Genomic DNA, 22,400 nt, shown 5'->3' with positions numbered 1-22,400 from the left:
TTATGGAGTTTAATGCATACACATAACTCCCCTGAGAACCCAGTAACTAAAACAATAGTTGTTTTTAATATTTATTCAGGAATACACTAAGTCCAGGGCTCAGTTACTCAGAATAGTTTTTAATTATTCATCTGGCTATTTGTAAGCCAGGCATGAGGAGTGGCACCTTTAATCATTTTGAGTTAAGCTTTGAAGAGTGTTCTTATTTTTATTTTTATGTAATTTTTTAAAGGATCAACTAACTGAAAGCAAGCCAAACTAATTCTTTCAAATTTTCCACAAAAAATGTACTTTTGTGTCATATCCAATCATGTGAAGTTTCAGACCAAACAGAAATGTGCCAGAAAGTTAAAGGAACAGAGAACAGGGATTTGCACAGTGTTATTCTCCAGCTATACAGCAGTAAGGCAATGAAAATGAGTTTTGCAGATCTCTATACCTGCACATATGATTGTGTTATTAAAACTGAGTAAGCTTTTTAAATGCATTTGTGTGAAACTTGTTTTTTAATTACTCAGCTCAACATTTTTAAACAAAGTTGACAGACAATTATAATCAAGAGCTATTTTAGCTTCTGATTTCTGCATGCCAGGCAGCCCCACCAGTGAGAATGAGGTAGGTTTGCCCATTCAGGATGAGTCTCCAAAAAGCTTTATGCTGGAGGGACATGCAGCAAAGTTTCGTGACCCCACTAGTAGCCATATGAATCTGGACAAACAGAAAACTGTAGAAATGTAGAACAGCCATTATTTCTGGTCCTTTTGCCAGTGAATATCAAAAAGCAAGATACATTCTTGAGGAGACTGAATAGCATGAAAGAAGAATGAATGCTGGATCAGGGAGAAAGAAAATGAAGAATAGGTTTTTGTCAGAAGGCTATGTCTAGAGTAGTTAAAAATGATGCTGCAGTTTCTCACAAGGGATTGGCACCAAACTGTTGTGTTAGATAAGAGGTGGGAACATGGTTTAATTATGCTGTTTGTAATTCCCAATATAACCAATAAGCATCCCATTACACAAGGTAATTAGCATCTGAAGCGAGCATAAAATCTCTACAGGAAAATGCTGGGAAGAACCCACAAGATTTTGAGAAAAAAATGAGGAAAAGAAGAGAGAAATAAAAATCCAGTAATCCTGGCTTGCACATGGTGCACTTACACAAAGCCTTATTTTAAAAAAACAGTCAGATGATTCAACAGTTGCTCTATTTATACAGTAAAAAGGAGTAGCAGGATTTGGGGGGTCTTGGGAAAAATGAGAAATTTGTGGAGTGAGATAGAGTGGAAGGAGATAGAGTGGATAGAGAGGCTGGAGGGGCAGGGCAGCTGGGAGGCAGGTTGAAATAGGAGAGATGCAGGAAAACTATTTTGTTGGTGCAAATCTTTGTGTCTTCAGTGGCTGTGCAGTCCTCACGATGTATGTCCACCAGAGCTTGCCAGAAAGAATTGGAACTGATTTCTCAAGACTCTCAGTTAACAAATGCCCTTGGGTACTGCAAAGGCAGATCACCTGTGACAGTCACCAACAACTCAATTTGAAGTACTGCAAGCCAGTACTTGCTAGAACAGACATGCAAATGGAGATTCTACATGAAAAGACAGAAAACCCCTAGAATCCAGCTGCCAGGGATGAATGATTATTTATATCAGGTGGTTTTTAAGGCTATCTTTCCAGTTGATGCTTTTTTCATTTGTAGCATGATAGAAAAGAGTACAGGGAGAAAGCTACACAGAAAAGACTATTAGGTTGAGTAGCTGGAGCACTTGTGTCTAGAGAAAAGGAAGTGCAGTGACTCAGACTCTTCTGTCCTTGCCTGTAATTTTGTTTGCTATATTGGGGAAGGAGTGCTGAAGGTCCAGGCTTTTCGTCAGTCATATTCCTACAGTCTGTTCACATAAGGAGAGACCTCATATTCACAGGTAGGGGGTACAAGAAGGAAGCAGGGGGAGAATGAAAGGACTTTAATCTCTCATCCTGTTCCACATATTTATGGTCTAGTCATGCTTCCCTGGCACACTGAGACGTCCTGGATTCTACAGAAGTTTCAGTTGTGTTTGCGATTTATTGATTTCTCAAACAGAAGAAAACAACAACCAAAAGCAGGAAAGAAAAAAAAAGCCAAAAAATACTCCATTAATTAGGAATAATTTATTAAAGGTGAAAAGCAACATAAAAGATAATAGCTATGAAAAAGTGTCTTTAAATTGATTTTATTAACTCTTGGTATTCTCATACAACATAGTCAAGTACATTTTGAAGCAAGTGATGGAAATGGATGTTGGATAAATAGGCCAAAATCAGGGCCTCAGTAAAATCAATGGCCGTTTTGCCATTGACTTCAACAGGGCCAGGATTTTACCCTAAGGGTCTATCACCAAGGTCAAAGACAGAGAGTAATAAAATAAGCACACAGATTTTTTTCAGTAAGTTCAGAAAAACAGAGCTGAAGAAAAGGAGTCTTAAAGGAACTCTAGGTTAAGGCTTTCAAGCCCTGCAGCCTTTTAGGGTCAATTCCTGTAGCAACAGTAAAAGAATTATGGTATGTAACACATCTGAGTGAACTGTGGCATGTTAAACTTGTGAATTCCAGCCCCACAGAACACACATTTCAATTCAAGAAGGCTTAGTTTTCCATAATTCAACTGCTGTTGCATTTACCTAGCTGTTTTGATATTCTTGGGTGCAGCAATTGAAAAAGAAATCACAGAAAGGTTTAGAAGACCATCAAGTCACATCTGTCATAGCTGTGCAGCAGTTTCTCCAGAAACATTGAAGGAAAAAGTAAGGATGTGTCCCAATGACCCCAAACAATGCAGGGCTGCCATCTGAAGTTTAACTCCATAACTCTTCAGCCACCACTGACTGTGGACAAGCCAGAATGAAGACACTGAATGATGGTTCCCAATTGCATCAACATTTGGGGTGCTAGAGATAAAATGGATGGCTGTTGCTTATAAGCTCAGCCTGTCATCTACTTAGTAGTATTGTTTGAGGGAAAGAGACAACAAATGGGAGTAAGGCTTTGTGATCTTCTGCAAGCAATTAAAATGCCTTGGGTTTTATTCTGCTCCTCCATATGGGTAAGGTTGATTGCAGCACTTGTACTCTGCCCTCAGTGAAAATTTTCACAGGGTGAAAATACAACGGAAGAATCTGTGTTATTCACTCTGACTCTCATTCCCTCCAAAGAGGCACAAGGCAAGGGGAAAAAAAATGCAGCTGCTGAAACTGGAGATAGAAAATATTGATCTATCTTTCTGCCACAGCAGGACTGTTCATCACAGTGCTTAGCTTGTGCAAAAGTAGACACTGCAAAATAGAACAAGGGCCCGATGAAGATAGAGATATCCTGGGAAGGAAAATAAAAAACTTATTGGTAGAAAAAGGATGATCTAAGAGAGGAGATGAGCTGACTGTAAGAGATTACCAAGGAAAAAAGGTAGCAGAACAGAGAGAATATGATCCAGTAGGAAGCCAGACAAGAAGGCTGGAGGGCAGAGAGCGAGGGTATGTTTATCTATACAGCTGTCACATCTAACAACAGCATGTATAGACACAGTAGATTACATGTGAGACACAGACATGCCAGAACTACTACTTGTGCAACACATGCATGTTTGGAGCCCCTTTTGGTCTGCATTTATATGTGTCCGGCAGACCTATGCACAGCCCTCTGAAAATCTGATTGATCAGTACTCAAAGTGTGTCTGTGTATATGGGGCAGATGAGGTAAAATAGAGTACCATTAAGGATCTAGTCCAAACCAGTAGAGTGGTCTATGCAGAAATAGAAGGCTAACTCTGATTTAATTAACTTAAGTGTTCAGTAAAGCACTGTGCTTCTCCTGGTGCAAACAGGTCTGGTGAGAAGAGCCAAGTCCTATAAATATATACATGATGTTCTTGAGAATGCAAACAAGCAAAGGAATACCAGATGTGCTTATTTTGGGATGACAAGATAGCATTGTGACTGAAATGAGGTATTTCTCTGCGAAGGAGAGGATGAAAGTATGTTTGATTTTAAACAGTTATTCAGTTTTAAAAATTGAGGCCACCATAGGTTGTTGGCAGAAGGGTGGGGGAGCAGAAATGAGGGAGAAAAATGGGATTAAATTGTCACATTCTTGCACCAAGAGTTGTAGTGAGGGAAATGAGAAATAATTTGACAGGAATTTTCTGTTTGGACTGGATCAGCCTCTGCTTTCATGAGTCAAAAATAATAAATACAGAATTTCTAACATCTTAAAATCCCCATTAAAAAAGTCCAGTAGCAGTAAGTTTTTGGAAGACGGGAAAAAAATCACATCAGGTTTACACTGAGAAAGCTTTAATCCTTCAACATGTCAGATATTTTGGGAATGATTTACCACCCTTTTCTCAAAATAATCTGTAAACTCAATGAGATGTAGACAGAAAGCAGGACTCCCTATTGAACTTTGACACAGGAATAATGAAACCATCCATAACCCACATTTGATTTGTTTGGGAATTTTTTTTTTCTATTTAAATTACTTCCAAAAAAAGCTCTTGCTGGGAAAAGGGAGGAAAAGGGCTCATTTTAAAAAGATTTCATAATCTTTTAAGCATCACTTATCTTGGTTTCTAGTTAGCATCTTCAAGGCCTTCTTTAGGGATGTAATCCAAAAGCTACTGACACCAGAGTTGAAAGATTCTGACTAACTTCAGTGGAGTTGAAGCTTGCATCTAAGCCAGGCTCTTCATCTAATACAACATTTCACAGACCACTGCCACCAAGGATGACTCAGTTAACAGAAACAAGAACAAACCTCCCAAGAGGCAGGAGCAGGACATTCTCAGTGGCTTCTCAGTGCCTGAAGATCCCCTTGACACTAGAGACAGACCAAGACAGATTTCTTGCTGTATTTGGAGCAGAGGACACTGTGCACTAAGCATCCTGTGGCAGACAGCCACTGAGCAGCATGTCAGCATCTCTCCCATACTCTAGCTCCTGCATCATACTGACATACAGGCACCTTAGAAATGTGTGGACTTCATCTGTAAACGCGTAAAATAGTCATAGATCAAGTAATACATTTTAACATCTTTTATGAGCTATTGCTTTTCTCCACGCCATCTCTCCTCCACTTTATACTAATTTGTATTCAGTACTCCTACCCTGAAAGCCTCCCTAAAACTTCCCAAGAGATCTATCATACCTTGCCTGTTTTCCCAGGTTTCTAAAATTAATTTAGATCAATTATTTAATATATTCAGTCAGTTTCTTTAAGCCATTTACTGCAGATACAACCAATTATTCAACATAAAATACTGCCAGATCATTTCATCACAATCAAAAATGTGATTTATCATCACATTCAATTAGAACCCACTAAAGGCAGTGGCAAAAGTCCCATTCAGTTGAATAAGGATCAAGCCTTTAATTTACAGTGTCATAGGAATAATGCATGGTAATGGAGAAGGCTGGGATACATACGGGATTCCAATTTCAAACAGATTGTTTTGAATCAGTTGTTTTCCAAGCATAATGATGCTCAGCTGAATACAGAGTTCCATCAAACAGCCTCCTGGAGCACACTGTAATTAAACAAAACCGTAGAGTGTGAAGGGAGTAAGAGAATTAATTTAAAAGTACCCACTTAGGAGAGCTACCAATGTCTATATGTGCCCGTTGTCCCTGCCACCAATTTGTGCAGGAGCACGGAGCTCATCAATCATTGCAATTCTATGCTTAACAAGGTATTTCATCTCCACTCATAAAACTGGATTATGGAAAATCTGCAGAGCTCTGAAATAACTTACTGTGCCCTGGGGGTACTATATTTCCTTTTAAAATATTTACTATATAATCAATGTAATAAACATAATGCAGTATCACCAATACTCTTCAGACCTGATGTCTCCCAAGGGGGAAGAAAGTCTTCAGTCTTGAAGACTTATGCATAAGATTTATTGTAAAACCTTGAGTATGTCTATTGATTGTCAAGGGAATACTCACAGCAGTTAAAAGGAATTTTGAAAAAAAAAATGTTTACAGGTTTAGCACAAAATGGCTATAGCTTTTTAGCCTATTAAAATTGCTAGGCTTCTAGTTGTCTATGGAATGAGAACCCAGATTGAGGTTCTGTCTCTGCCACAGGTTTCCCAAGGGTCTCAGTCAAATCATGTAATGTTTGTATCTTAATGCCCAGTTGTAAAACATAGAAATGGTGAAGCTTCACCTAAGAAAGACCATGAAGTACTCAAAAACTGCAGAAAGAAAGAACATACGGGTGCTTCAGATGGAAAATTTGGGGTTTGTCTATTTTTGTTGAAGATTTAACATCTTGTTTTAACATGTTTTCTATTTTTCCCTTATTGCCTAGACTCCACTGAAATACACTGTGCACGTATCTCTTTTTGTTAAGGATTTTTTTGTTTGAATTTCATATGTACTTACCTCTTCCATTCGATAACCGCCAAACACATATACATAATGACCAGGACGGCCAACAAATCTGAAAGCAATAAAAATATATTAAATAATATAAAAATAGGAAAAAAGTTAACTTTAACAACATAGCTGTTCATTCATATTAGCTGAAATATTTCAGAACTAGCTACTTCAACATGAATTTTAAAAGACTAGACACCTATTCAACTTTGATTATTTAAAATTATTTCAAAGTAGCAGGCCTCTACAAATGTTATTCTACTACATCTTGATGAAATACTTTTAATAAAATATTTTTCTGTGCTAAAAAATAATAATAATCTCCCTCTCTTGATTAGAGATCACAAACAAAACTGGGAACACAAACCCTAATTCACATTCTCTTGCATCTGAGTAATGCCCTGAATGGAGTTATTTATACATCTATACACAGTCAAGGCTTTTCTGACTACACGGGGAGAAACAGTGAGATGATTGACTTTATTATAACCATACAACACCAAAAAAATGGTTAAAAAAGAAAGAAATTGGTGATAATGTCTTACAATATTTACAGCTGCTGGTAAAATGTATCATTATGTCTTAAATCAATGATGCTGAATAGGATTAGTGAAGAGTATAGATTAACAAACTTTACAGCCCCCAAAAGGAACAGAAAAATGGTATGAAACAGAATCCAGACGATGTTTTAAACATTTTTGCCAAAGTTTGAGCAAACAATCATTTTAAGCTTCCCATTCAAAAGCATGTGTTATACTGTGGATAAATAGGTCCCAAAAGGCAATGATCCCATAGGAAGTCACACTCATTTAGCAGGACAGCTGAATTAGCTTTTTGTTCAATCAGTTCATTTGCCAAAACATGCAACTTCCATTTGACTATAACTATTTCTTAATTTAACTTGATACGGGCAAATAGTGTAAAACATTGAGAAAGTAACAGAGAAAGTAGTTCCATAATTTTAAATGAAACAGGAAAATCTTTCTTTGCTAAATGATGCTTCAAGAAAAATTTGCTAAAATGTGGGAAGTGAAGACCTGTAAGCACTATCATTCACTCATAAATGCAACACCCTTTTTTAACTAAAAGGAATTATTTTCTGAGGTGTGGATTATCCTTATTTTAGAAAGAAAACTAAAATGGTTGCATTTCAGAACAATGCTCTACTTAGGAGAGAGACAGGACAGTACTCAACATCATGCCGTCCCATTCAAAAGCAAGCTTTAGACAACCCATATTTTTTCATAGCTGGTGGAGGTGGCCAGTCCCAGACTTAGTTAGGTAGCCCTTTGTGGCCATTTTTAAACACAGATCCACTAATATAGACTTATATATATACACACAAAAATCTATATACCTAAATATCTATATGTAAAGGACATTTATCCTACCTTCCTTTAAAAAAGGCAACATAAAAAATTGGTGCATAAGAATTCACAAACTTCAGTAGAAATGCCTTCAAAATCAGTCTCTCCTCAAAGGTTTTCTCTGTTTTTGGTACCTCTGGGGCCAGGGGGGGGAAGCAAACCAGAGAAATCAATTAGTAAATATGTAAACATCCCAGATATCCCCAAATACAAAATCAAACTGCAAACTTTAGGCTCACACTTTTTTTTCTTTTATACTTTTAATTTGTACCAATGAACACTAGCCCTGTCACTGACTCCTGATTTCCAGAGAGTCCTTCCAAATTTCTAGATGGAAATTGAAGATTCTTTGATAGAAACATTAATAATGACAACATAATGAACTTGATTCTCTGATAGGCCTCTGACAGCTTATCCCAAGTTGCTCTTGGCTGTCTATCCAATACACTGGTGCAAAAAAATCCAACAGATCCTGACACCTGGCCTGGACCTGTGTGCTGGTTTTGGCTGGGATAATTTTCTTTATTGTAGCTATATGGGGCTATGTTTTGGATTTGTGCTGGAAACAGTGTTGATAACACAGGGATGTTTTAGTTGCTGCTGAGCAGTGCTTACACAAAGTCAAGGCCTTTTCTGCTTCTCACACCACCCCACCAGCGAGTAGGCTGGGGGTGCACAAGAAGCTGGGAGGGGACACAGCTGGGACAGCTGACCCCAAATGACCAAAGGGATATTCCATACCATATGATGTCATGCTCAGCATATAAAGCTGGGGGAAGAAGAAGGAAGGAGGGGGACGTTCGGAGTGATGGTGTTTGTCTTCCCAAGTAACCATTAAGCATGATGGAGCCCTGCTTTCCCGGAGATGGCTGAACACCTGCCTGCCGATGGGAAGCAGAGAATGAATTTCTTGTTTTGCTTTGCTTGCGTGCACGGCTTTTGCTTTACTTATTAAAGTCTCTTTATCTCAACCCACGAGTTTTCTCACTTTTTTGATTCTCTCCCCCATCCCACTGCAGGAGAGTGAGCAAGCAGCTCTGTGGTGCTTAGTTGCCGGCTGGGGTTAAACCACGACAACCTGACAATACCTCACTTTTCCAGTCTCTTTCATTGCCCTGCTGAGAGACCTGGGCAGACCATATCACCTTCCTCTGCTTCAGGCCACATCTGTGAAATCTTAGCACAAACCTCTTCTGTCATTTACTCTGACATCTATTATATTATTAAATATATATTATCATTAAATATATTTTACTAACATAATATATATAAATAATAATAATAGATAGAAATAATTATTGTATATTTACATGGCTCTCCTACTAGCTATCTGGAGCTTGAAGAAAAAAATAATTGGTTCTTGATATTCAATTGCATAAAGCTAAAGCAGTATAAGCGGCTTTAATGTATATAAGCATATGTATATTAACATACATAAGCATATCCGTTACACAACTGAAATAACAAAGCATTAATATTCTCAGTTCATGAATGGTGAAAGCAAAGTACAAAGACTTTCATCCAGGAAAAACACCTCAAAAGCCTTCTTAACTTTCCGTGAACAAGCCTTTTTTTCTATAATGAGAATGTTAATGTGCTTAATGCTAAACACAACACTAAGTACCTTTCTGAATAAGGCATTAAGTGAATTGTCAATTGCCATGCAAAATAAATGCACATTTTTGCTAATATTTATCTATTCGCTGTATATATTCTACATTTCTAGGTTTCTTTATATCTTGTAAAAATGTGTCTTAAATTTTTTAAGTATACATTACTCTGTTCCCAGATTTATTTCCAATTTAAATGGAAATTTTCTAGCAACAGAACACATAAGTATAAGACAGAGACTTTTCAAATTGACAGTAGGATCCTCTTTTAAAGATTCTATATGGGTTAAACTCTTGTATTGCCATGCTTATCCTGAGCTGTTAACTAATGTGAGAGCATGGAGGGCTGAATTTCTGGAGCACAACGGAAGTGTGAAATAATAAGGTAGATCCAGAGCTCTGGCTTTAAGGACTTCATTAAAAATGCTGTACTCGTACAGTTTTGTTTTGGGGCACAGTTTGGGTGTTTTATTTGCTTTGGGGTTTTTTTCTCTAAAAAGAAGCATGGTGTTTATTTGAGCACTAAAGGAATAGCAAAACTGTAATGAGTCCCCACTGGCCAGATTTATTTCTGATACTTTCAGCCATATTTTCATAAAAGGTCAACACACAATCTGATGAGCCCTAAGCCATCATTCACCTATATGTGTAGAAAAGCTTAATTAAACCTTCAAAGGATTTTAACAATTTGTAGATGACCCCATATGCTGGATAGATCCTTAGGACAACAGCTCAGGGCAACAGGAATATCGAATAACAGTGGTGCAGCTTTTAATTTGAGGGAGAAAAATCCTAGCCTTCGCCTTATGGAGAACTCCCACAAAGATGAGCTCAGCCTCAGGATGAAAATTTGCACACCATATATGGTTCCAGAGACTCACTCAGCACTTAGCTCCCTCCACACACGCAGATATACCATACCAATAGAGGCATGCATAGAATTTGTCCTCTAGCTAGTGGAGTCTGCTACGCAAGAAATGCATCCAGCCAGAATAGATGCATTAGTAAGAGGGAAAACTTTCCCTCCCAAAATGATACACTTATAATATATGGTTGGTTGTGCAGCATGTTACACCAAAATTGGGCATCTGAAACTTTCCAGGTAGAGAATGAGCTGAGATATCTGTGGCACAGGCCTTAGCTGCCTTTATAAGGCACGGACAAAAGTAGTTTTGATTTTGTCCCCATTTGACTGGTTCTTCCTTGACCTGAGTGAAGTTACAAGTGAGCAAATGAGCTGCAAGCCAAGTCTGACACCACCTGATTACTGAAGATGACCTATTCAACCTGAGAATACCAGGATATAATCTGCACTTTTGCTGATCTGACCTGTGATAAGGGGGCATCAGTGCCCCACTTTGCTGGGTCCACAAGAAGTGCGTGGAGTCCTAGTGCATCCTGTACGAGCTCTCTGTATTGATTACAACAAAACTACTATTTCCCACCCCCCAAGCACTGATTCAGCAGGTACTGAGGCAGATCCATTACTTTGATCCTATGATGAATGTGATTGCTATCAGTGGTACTATTCTTGTGCTTACAGATGTAATTTTTCACTTGAACAAAGATTCAAGTGTACTTGGGGTTGGAATAGAAACCTATGCTCTCAAGAGCTGTTCCTCCAGCCCAGCAAGTCTGTTCCTCAGCTTGTCGATTAACTGCAGTGTGAAAACAGAATTGAGTATGTTTTGCTCTGCTCAGCAAAATGAAAGTTCACAAGGTTAGGAGCATTTATCAGCATGAATGAATTGTAATTTTTTTTAACATTTTGATTACATTTGGCATCTGAGCCTAGCACTGGAGAAAGCTGCCTGAATTAGCTTTCTAACTCATGTGATTTGTAGCACTAGCGATTACTCAGACTGGATCTTTCTTAACAAAACATCTGATGGTTAATTAGGAATGCTGCCTAAATAAAGACAGCAGGATTAGAATTAAATGCAAAGTGACAGGGACACAAATAATCAGCAAGTAAGAAATTCTTGTTTCTTTCACAATTCAGAGTGGTGCGCATTTCAAAGGGAGAGATTTTCCTTCTGTGCTTCCCCCAGAGAGGCAATGGCTGTGGTCTGCACTTCCCAGCTTTTGCCTAGAAACTGCCAGACAGGAGAAGCCTCACCTCCATCTCTTCCTACTCTTTCCACACAGCAGCGTCATGCCTTAACAGTTGTGCCCTTTCTTACCTGGGCAGGTGCCACAGACAGAATTGATCAGGTCACGTGCAGTTAGCAGCTTGTCAGTTATATGAAAGCTGAAAATCTGGGTTTAATTTTGGCCTGGACAGTAAGCCTGAGCTTCCTTATGCCACTAGAACAGAGTTCATTTGTGTAACCCTGCTACATTCTGCCCAAAGCCTGATGCAAAACAGAAATAAACAAATATGGTGGCACTTTGTGAAAATGAATTGTTTTGTCTTCATTTATTTCAAATACTTTACGGATTTAATCTAATTTATCAGGCTATCCTTACTGGTAAAACCACAGGACCATATTTCAAAAATTCAGGATTGGACCTCTATTATGACAGCTACAAAACTTTAGTTTATGGTGCTCTTCAAAAAATAGGACTAAAAGAGATGTTTTCACTTGTGACTTTGAAAGTGTCTTGAGAAAGTGAGAATAAGAAATATAAGTCTTAAGATTTCCTAAGGTTTTAATCTGAAGTCTGCTAGTTCCAGTCAGTTTCACATCACTGTAGGTTTTACAGGGAGGGAATCTGCAATTTCAAATGACTGAGTCAGGTTCCAATTGTCAAAAAGTTTCTAATATGGATGCCTAAGTTTAGATGCCCAAAATTGACAGGTAGACCACTTGCTACAGTTAAAGGCAACTGTGGTTGCTGATTGATTTTCAGTGTTTTGAGTAATTGACTTTATGTTCCTAGACTTCGAAGCATCTAGAATTAGACGTGACGTATAAAAATGTGGGAAACAATGACAGCTATAACAATCTTATGCTAGGCCCCTATCAGTAAACATCTTTGGCCTAATTTATATAACAAAACAAAACCCCAGCCTAAACCCCTATTAGAAAACATCTTTGGCCTAATGTATTTAATAAAACAAAACTCTAGCCTAAACCCCTATAGTAGTCAAAAGAATGACTTGCCTTTAAAAGACTTAAATACATTACCAGGCTTGTAACAATACAACAACATTAAAAAAAAAAAAATCCAACCCTTAACTGAAATAGATATTATTATTAAAAAGTCCAGCCCAGACATGCCCCCATAATGGCAAAATAAATTCTTTGAGTGGTAAGGACCTGGTAAAAATCACATTAGCAAAATAACATGGTAATCATTTGCCAGTGTAGCTTTGCCAGAGCCAGCAACATCTTTGAAACAACCCAATGACTTTCAGTAAACCAAGCTCCTAGAGGTAAATTTATATATCAAAATACATACCAAGTCAAAAATTCTCAACCAGCTCTAGATAAGTGGATCTTGGCACAGAGCCAGTGCAATGCAGAAATACCAGCTGAGATCCTGTAAATAGCACAGCTGCATTAACATGACATTATGGCCAGGCTAATTAGTCCTATTAGTGGCACACTGCATGTTGCGGCTTAGACCCCTAGTTCACAGAGGCATGTCTGAGCATCTTACCCCATAGGTCTGAATATTTTCACTGGCACTCTTCAGTGGGAAACAGTCCTACTAGAACCTCCTTGCATACTCTCGTGTCAATACATGTAATGTACTAATGAGGAATGTGGTGAGATAGTTTTACCAATTTCTGTCAGCCATTTGGCAACAGCTCCATAAATTTCATCAAGTATAAGTATCACAACGAGGTTAATGATGACAGCAGTTGCGGTCACAGTCACTCGAACATTTGACCTGGTTGTCTCATTTGTGCTGAATGACAAAGCTGCTGCTGTTGTGATTCGGTATACAATCACACCAAACACTGCTGAAAACGTCAACATAATCTGCAAAGAAATGTACAGATAGATTAGTTCAAGTTTGATACTAGTATTTAAACAGAAGCTTTGATGGATATATTGGGTTTGTTCCATGAATTGGCATTGTGTGGTTATTTCTTAGACCAACAATAATACAGAGATAATCAAATTGAAATGTGAGGATTCAAAACTCTCCAAAAGGGACATAATGAAGAAAATGGATGCAGAATTCTGAACTGGCACAACAATTTCTGAAGATGTGTATGTTCTCTCTGATTAAAGCTCCACACATTATTCATGCAGTACTGGTGAAACTCAGGTAATTCGAGTTCAAATGCAGGTATTAAGCAAGGTCTTTAACTGGCAATAGGTTCAGATGGCTTGGACTGAAGGGCATATATGTATATGCCGTCAAGTAAATAGGCTTTACTGGCTGAAACAGCTTCACCTCTGCACAGCAGAAGTGGCACCTTACTCTCCAGTTGTGTTTGCTCAACTCTTGCCACAAATTAAAAAAAAAAAGTTTCCCTTGTTATTATTCTTTTACGGGTAACCCTGACCTAAACAGGGTTATGAGGGCTTCATTTTACATTTCTGCCCCAGAAATCAGTTGGTATCCTGGCATCCTTCATGGGCTGGCTTTGACCCATGAGATGAGGAAAGTCAGCCCTGCTACTTAAGGTCTAGTTCCCACAAGAAGAATTTGAATTTCACAGGGCTGTGGTATTCTGGTTTCAAAAAAACCCCACCCCACAACAACAAAAAAATCAATAAAATAACAGTAAAAACCCAGCAAATTTTCATAGCCAAGGCAGGAAAGGGGGAGAGGCTACATTTTTCTCTTTTATTTTTGCCTTTGGCAAGAATTCCAATGTACATTCATTATTTTAGGTAAAACATCTTGAGATCCTCAGATGAAAGAGACTACCTAAACGTGAAAGATTAGACTACTGCAATTATTTCAATGGGCCTAGGGGCCCAGATTCACAATGCAGGTTTAAGGAAATTTAACTGTTCATTTTAATGACCCAGCAATAGTTTATTGAATTCCTGTATACAGAGGAAGGTTGTCTTATGAAAAAGTACTATTGCAAAAGAACCAGAACAAGAATCAGAGCTATATTAAAGGTTGAAGATGAAAACTAGGCACATTTAGTTTTAATGGAGAACTAGTAAACTTACTAAAAAATAATGATTTGGAGAAACTCCTGGAGATATCAGATGAAATTCACAAATACATTTTGTGAGAAAAGAGTAATAAAATGTCAGATCTAGTAAAATATCTAATGTTGACTTTTTAAATAAATGTTTCATTAATTTTAAATGAAATATAGGTGAATCATGAGTTTTTGCTTCATGCTAATATTTTTCATTCAAAAACCGTTCTAAAGAAAAAAGTCTAAATATAAAACACTTTGAATGAAAACATTTCAAATGGCACAAAATATTATCTCCTTTCCTTCTGTAATTTTCAGTGTGTTGAGAAATCAGTTCTAATATTTCTGCCTATTTTTATCTTTTTTTTTTACTTACCTACCAAACATGCAGACAAAAATCTGATTCATGTTGAACTATCTGCTCAGCTCTTGCTGTGACAGAAGTGGTGCAGGAACACAAAGATCAGAACTTTTACCTAACTTGCCCATTGCAGAAGCAATCCCTACAGTAGCGAGTAATATCCCCAATAAAGAAAGACAACAAAAAAACACCACCTGGCAGTAATGTAATTCACCTTCCACCTCTACGGTCACCTTAAGCTCTTTTAATTTTCTTAGTTTGGGTCACAGATTCCTTCCTTTTAATGACCTTCCAAATACTCTTTTTCTTTCCCCTGTTTCTGTTTCTTTCCCTTGTGGATTTCTTTGAAATTTTTACTATGATGGTGGAAAAGGAAAACCAGCAAAGTAAACTTGTATGTATCATTCTGGAGACGATGAGTTCTCTGGGCCTCCATAGACACCTATCTATCTCCATCACATGCTTCCACTTAGAAATGATATCTTGACAGTACAGGAAGAAGAGTCATCAAGGACAGTCATCGCTAAACAGAGAAAGAGGAAATTTCAGGTCATGGAAGTTGAATAGCAAAATCTTAAACCTGACCAAAGGATTTAAGGGATCCATAGCAATGAGGAAGATTACTGGAGGATTAGGTACTATCAGAGGCTTGCACTACTGTGGCTTTTCAATTCATGTAGTGCCATAGCAAGACATACAAAGTTATCTGAAAAATATGTTGTATTTGTTTAAAGAACAAAGATATTGGTTTTGCAAAAGCACCAGGGCTTCAGAAACTCCTCAGTTGCCCAGCTGTTTTTAAACATCTGCTTAGATACAGATGGAAAAACACTCCTTTAGGATCTTCATTATCTGTGCATTCAGCAACAACAGAAAATTGAGGAGGGCTTGCAGGACTGCACAGTAACTGAGAGCATAGTTCTCACTCCCCAGAGTGAGGGAGTCACTGAGAGGGATTGGTTCCTGTATCTTCACAGCATTTCTCCCATTCCTTACAATACCTTTTTTGCCCAAATTCCAGATCAGATGGTCACCTTTCATTCAGGTGCTTACTCTGGGTTTTGCTGTCATTGTCAACTTTTCATCTGGCCAGTTCTATCCCCTGCTATGGTGGACAGTTTCTTCACTGAATGTCTAAACTAGTCTGTCAAGGACTGAATTGCTTAGAAACAGATGTGAAAATTGGCTGCAGAAAAGGTCACCTACTGAGCCTGGTATGAATGAAGACAAACAGGAAAGCATGCTAGATCTGAGAAGGAAGCTATAAAACCCCATGGGCTAGACTGATACCTTCATCCAAGTAGGATAACAATGTAATGTCCAAATAGTTCTTTGGCTCCCCAGTGGGACTATTCCAGAGTAAAGTATTATGCCATGTGAGTAAGAATAGGGTAATAGAGTCCAAAAGAAGGAACAGGCTGAACTCTTGTGCCATGACACTAATTAGTTTTTTTCCTTCCTTTGATTGAGCCAAACACAATGAACCCAAGGAAAGGCTCCAGTGATGGCATTGCTCCATGCCATCTTGCTCTCCTCCAGCAACTACCAATGTTTTCATCACATACTTGGAAATCTTTGCTGCAACATGTACTTTCTAAACTGTGACATATGTTGTTACTAATCACACACAAGGCAAATTTGTATACGCCCAGCTGAGCCTAGACCTCCTGCTACCACTGGTCTTACTGGAGAAAAGTAAGACTTGTGAACTTCTGTTCTAAAAATCCCTGCAAAAGACATTGCTTAAATCAAGGTTGGATCTTCTGTCTCCTCTGTAGTCGAGTGAGGCTTTGTGTACAACAAAAGAGCTGTGACCAGATTTTAAAGCATCCGTAAATGGGTGAAATAATCCTTCGAATTATTTGGTGGTGTAAAACGCCAAGACCAATGGGGCAAACCCAACCAAATCCAACATTTTTTTCAACCCACACTTTTAAAGAAACAAACAGTATACCTAGCTTAATAAAGACAGAAGAAAAGCCAGAAAGAAAAAAATACAACACAGTTCTTGAAAGAGGATTCACAAAAGTGAAGTACACAAAAGAAGTATGCAAATGAAAAATAAAGATAAAAGATTTTACAATAAGAAAATCGTTAGCAGCTTCAAGGGAAAGTATGGCATGTAAAGCTGGGGGAAGGAGGGACAGAACACAGCAACATCATTATATAGCAATGTAGACATCTTCATAGAAAATACCTATGGGTTTGTGCACCTTTGGGCCTGGAAAAGGTAGTATTAAGAATTCAACAATCACTTCTGCAGCACTAGAAATTGCAACATGTGTATGTGCGTATCTGTGTCTGAATCTTCTATGTCTGTGTGCTGTATATGTGCACACGTACATATAAATTCAAGATTTCATCACCTATTATGTATGTGGTGCTTACAGCTAAAAAAATTAGTCTGTGTGAATAATAGTAATGGAGGTAGATGAGACCAGTTTCCTCAGTGCAATTCTATTGCATAGGCTGACAGCAAACTTTAGTCTAGTGTTTCCAATTCCTGTTTAACTAATCTAGTAGAAAAAAAGAAACATTACATATAGTAAAGAGTAGATTGTAATCTCCACGTGGGAAAGCAGAGCTGGCTCTCCTTCATCAAGACCTGACTTGAATTTCATGCATGGTTTGTAAGTTGTCTCCTGTAGGTGCTTACATCTTACTAATGCTCAATATATTCTAAAAAAATCATTGTGGCCACTTCTCCAAATGGTGAAACCCAACATAGGTCCACTAGTCACTAACAGAAGTTGAAGAACTGGAACTCTACATTCTACCTTTATGAAGCTCTCTGAGATGTTACAGTAAGCAGGGAGTGTAATACATAGGCTATAACTCAGGAAAGCACTTTAAGCTCATGCTTAGGGGAGATTTAAACATGTGATTAAAGTCAAGAGCACATTTAAGCAAGCACCTTGGCTGCAAAAGAATGACTTGTAAAACCTAAATTGGAGCTATATGCTTAGTCATACTCAGTATACTCTGCTTTAAGCAAAGTTCCAACTGATGCCAGTTAGAGGTTCTGTTTAAAAAGCAAATGCTTGGTATGGCCTCAGGATGATAAACTCACTCAAAATGTTCTAAGTACATACATACATATATGAATTACATACCTAATATATACAGAAAATATACTTAATATACAATACATATATCTTCATAAATACATATATCTTCATAAATATATATACTTATATTTATAAAAATGCAGACATTAATTTGACTTCAATGCAAATATAAAATTTTTTTGATTGTCAGAAAAAGAAATTAAATCTTCACAGGACATCTGATGCAGTATATGCAAATTCCAGTAGATTAGAAATACACTTAGGTATTTTAAAATAACTTAGTCCCTAAGTAAATTTCCCATGCCAGATGCTCCTGTGATGTAAACCAGCATATTTCATTGCCATTTTATACTGGCTCTAGATGTGAATACATGCTTTAATTCAGGAATTTCTGTAACCAGACGGATAATGGGATCCTTGACAATGTAATTTAAGGTTTATCAGCCAGGATTTCCTGTTGCTGTTTACAAACTCTAGCAGCTTGATGATGTGTTTATGGTCTGTTGGAAATTTCGCTAGGACAGTGGTGTCCACACTTTACATCTGGCTGACCTGCACACCTTATTCTTGTTCTCAAGTGAGGACTGTATACCATGGTCTTCCTCGACTACAGTATAGTCCATCCCTGAATGTGTGTTGGACACATACTTCTCAGCAACAGACTTATTTCACATGTATGTCATCTATTCAGTAGGGTCAACACTTCTGAATGTCATTCTGACAGAGCATAGGGCAGTACTGTACGCACAAGCAAATACACAGTGGGCTTCCCTTCATCAGATAATGGAGGATGGAGCAGAAACCCTGTGGGAGAGACAGCATCTAGTAATGAGCTGCTGTCATTACAGCAAGTCATGCAGCCAACAGCCCTCTCATAAGCAGCCTTTCGAAAAAGAGAATAAAGCTGAAGGTAGGCATTGAGCTCTGTGAGTCTTCCTAGTAGGACACATATTTCTCACAAACTGTAGGTTATAACCCTAGCTTTCTTCAGATTTTTAGCATCTTTGAGAACACTAATTCAGGATTCCACTCAAGATACTCATTGGAAAGTTTCTCACGCCTATTAAATGTGCAGAAATGCAGATTATATTACCATAAATAAAATCAATCCAAAGTTTGCTGCATATCCAGGCATACGGTCACTCCATGTCAGCTTCTCCTTTTCATCCTGCGACAAAACACAAAGATAAAATAACAGACATTACAGAACTGTACAATAGCAAAAATTAGAGTTAGTAAGATCTGTTATTGAAAAACGTTCTCAATTCCCCTACTCCTATTGCAATTTTGGAGATGATTATAACACTTAGAACACTGATATTTTAAAGCAGACTTGAATTTGAGAGAAAAGAGGGTAAGAGGGTAAATAAGACATACAGAAAATGTCTGCAAAAATCAGAAAATATCATATGTAACTATGATTTTAATATTTGAAAAAATGTATTCATCTCTTACTAAATTTCATAGTATCAGGAGAAAGCCCTGAGGTTCACCTTAATTTACATTTAGGCAAAGCAAGATTCAACCATTTATTTTGAATTGCTTCTTGTAAAACTTCAGAAGAATAGTGCTTGAAACAGAAATAATGAAAAGAATGCTTACTACCATTGAACCCAGATTTTTTGTCTAATAGTTACCTTAGTGAAATGTGGCCCCTAAGATAGTTCTTGCAAAGACACCCCAATCCTTCTCCTGGTATTTGGTCTATAGAAGAGAGAAACTACAAAGGCAAGCCACTTCTGTGATGTCTGCTGCCAACCTTGTTTTCTCCATGTGCAAACAGCATCTCTCTCTTCATTGCATAATTTAAAGCAACTGTGATCAGTGAAATCTAGTATGCTTTTACTCTCCCCACACAAACCTAACTCCATCTCTAGCAACGTGTACTTCTAAAGAAGATATTTGAAAGTGGATATATATAAGAAATACGATTCCCTCCGCTCAAAATAGGTTTCTTAAAATAATAATAAGATCATTACTTTGTTTAAGTTAAACTAAAACTATATAATCAAATCAACTAAGGACACAGAGCCAGCTGCTGTTTGCATTTCTGTGAACCACCGTTGCTATCCCATGGACTAGTACTTCACTTACATTGGAGTTAACCCAGAGTTACTTTTAATTTAAATGAATTTAAATCAGATTAGAATCCAGGTCAAAGGTTTCAAATAAACCATTTCTAAGGCACAATTGTCCTCAGATAAAATAAAAATCTGGGAGTATTATGCTTTTGTAAAAGGCTTTCCCAAAGTAGCACTAGGAATACAGTATTTACTCCAAGTGCAGAAATGCAGCCGTGAATTTTCTCATGGAGTTTACTGAGATGTGGAATTAGATCGAAGACATGATCCTGTCTACACATCCATTGCCATTGTGGTGGTGCCTCAAACACTGTGGGATCAGCCTCCCCTGTTCTCAGCTCAGCTGTTTAAACAGACAAGTTAAGCATGTCTCCTTTGGGAGAATGCTGGCAGGACTGGGCCATAGGAAACCCAAGCAGAAGCACGAATAATTTGGCCCAATGTATGCAGTACATAAATACTCCATACAGTATATAAATGGAGTCCATCATTTAGCTGGAAGGCTACTTTAAAAAGCATTTATGTGAAAGCACAGATGCATTTCATTTCATTTTGGCTTTTACCACTCAGCAATTATACAGGACATAAAGAAGGTCTAAGTGATTATACTCCAAGAAGGCCTGAAGGACACCATGTCTAACAATTTCACTAGGGGAAAAACACTAAAGAAGCAAAACAGCAGAATGAGTTAAAGCTAGCCAAAGCAGTTAAAGGAAAGAAGAAAATCTTTTATAACTACACTGAGGTGGAAAGAGAAAATCATGATTTATACAAAAGGGCCAGGAAGAGGCAAAAATGACCAAGAAAATTACTTCAAAAAATCTCCCTAGCAGTAAGAATTTTGGAAAATAAGAAATCATAATATCAAGATCAAACTTTCACATATCATGAATCATGCTTGCCAAATCCTGAGTGTCAAAGTGACTAATGTTTTTCAAGTTTGGGGGGTTTTTGTTCAATATTTCTGGTGATGTAAAATATTTACTGTATTTTGAAAAATCAGCCAGGATTCCGACATGATCTACTGGCTTTCCAAGTCAAGAAAAAATTCACATGCTGGAAGACTCCTGATAACACCTCAGCAACTTACAAAACTGAGAAATCAGGGAATACCTTAAGAAACAGTTGTCCATTATGAAAAACTATTTGAAATGAAAAAATAGCTATTTGCCCTGTTTGTCCTACCTTTTTTTTTTTAGTAAAACAGAACTGGATAGTTACAGGAAAGAAGAAGAAAAACTAGGAAAATTGAGCAATGATTGACATGTACTTTTAGAGATGAATATCAGAAGCTAAGGTGTGCCTAAGCCTACATTTTTAGGCATTAAGAAACATTAGGATTAATCCGTTTAAGGGTCCCAACTTCAGGAGACTTAAAGACTACAGTTATTAGAGTGTTTGCCCTCTTTAATCTCAGCATGTGCATTAAGAACGCAGAGGCATCTAGCATCACCAGTCATTTTGGAAGCCCTAGGCTTAGCACCTGAATACTTGTTTTACATAAATTATTGCTTTTCAAAAGCACTTTATGCCTAATGAGTTAAATAAAATAAATTCCTGGAATAAAGATTTAGAAGCACAACTGATTCTTAAAATTTCAATTTATTACTGGGAATAACTAAATGATATACGGACTGCCTCCAAAAAAATTATCTTGCTGAACAGGACAAAAATAGTCCTTTTTCTTGTGGTGGGTTGACCTTGGCTGGCTGCCAGATGTCTACCCAGCCACTCTCTCACTCTCCCACCTCAACAGGATGGGGGAGAAATTAAGATGAAAAACTTGTGAGTTGAGGTAAAGACAGGAAGATAACTTACCAATTGCTATCATGGGCAAACCAGACTTGACTTGGGGAAAATTAATTTAATTTATCACTATTTAAAATAGATTTGGATGGTGATAAATAAAAACAAAACTAAAAACTCTTTCCACTTCACCTCCCTCACAACTTCTTCACAGGGCCAAGTTCAGTCCTTCATTCCTGACTCCTCTACTTCCCTCCCCCAGTAGTGCAGGAGGATGGGAAATGGTGGATTATGGGGTCAGTTCATAACAGCTCCTCCCTGCCACTCCTTCCTCCTTACACTGTTCCCCTGCTCCAGCGTGGGTCCTTCCATGGGCTGCAGTCCTTCAGGATAAACCTGCTCCACTGTGGGCTCTCCAGGGGCTGCAGTTCCTTCAGGAAATACCCACCTGCTCTGGCACGGGGTCCTCCCCAGCGTGCAGTGTGGGTATCTATCTGCTCCATGGTGGCCCTCTCCACAGGCTGCAGGGAAATACCTGCTCCACCATGGTCTCTCCAGGGGCTGCAGGGGAATCTTGGTTTGGGCACCTTGAGTACCTCCTCGCCTCCTCCTGCTCTCACCTTGGTGCTCACAGGGCTGTTTCTCATACTTTTTCCCCTCTCTCCTTGCTGCCAGGCAGCATTTTACCCTTTCT

General features: G+C 38.0%; 1 protein-coding gene across 1 annotated transcript in view; it reads right to left on the bottom strand.

Moving 5' to 3' along the window:
* The window catches only part of ANO2 (anoctamin 2), a 193,467-nt gene that overhangs the window by 27,916 nt on the left and 143,151 nt on the right, over positions 1-22,400 (bottom strand). The window contains exons 15-19 of the mRNA XM_072846239.1: positions 18,973-19,047; positions 13,119-13,320; positions 7,803-7,914; positions 6,418-6,475; positions 5,455-5,555 (exon numbers count right to left, since the gene is read on the bottom strand). Of these exons, the coding sequence (XP_072702340.1) occupies positions 5,455-5,555; positions 6,418-6,475; positions 7,803-7,914; positions 13,119-13,320; positions 18,973-19,047 (548 nt within the window). The remainder of the gene's footprint in view (positions 1-5,454; positions 5,556-6,417; positions 6,476-7,802; positions 7,915-13,118; positions 13,321-18,972; positions 19,048-22,400) is intronic.

The sequence above is a fragment of the Ciconia boyciana genome, chromosome 1, assembly GCF_034638445.1.
Source record: "Ciconia boyciana chromosome 1, ASM3463844v1, whole genome shotgun sequence".
Taxonomy (NCBI): domain Eukaryota; kingdom Metazoa; phylum Chordata; class Aves; order Ciconiiformes; family Ciconiidae; genus Ciconia; species Ciconia boyciana.
Note: the sequence above shows the minus strand (reverse complement) of the source record. Positions and strands in the feature narration are given on the sequence as shown.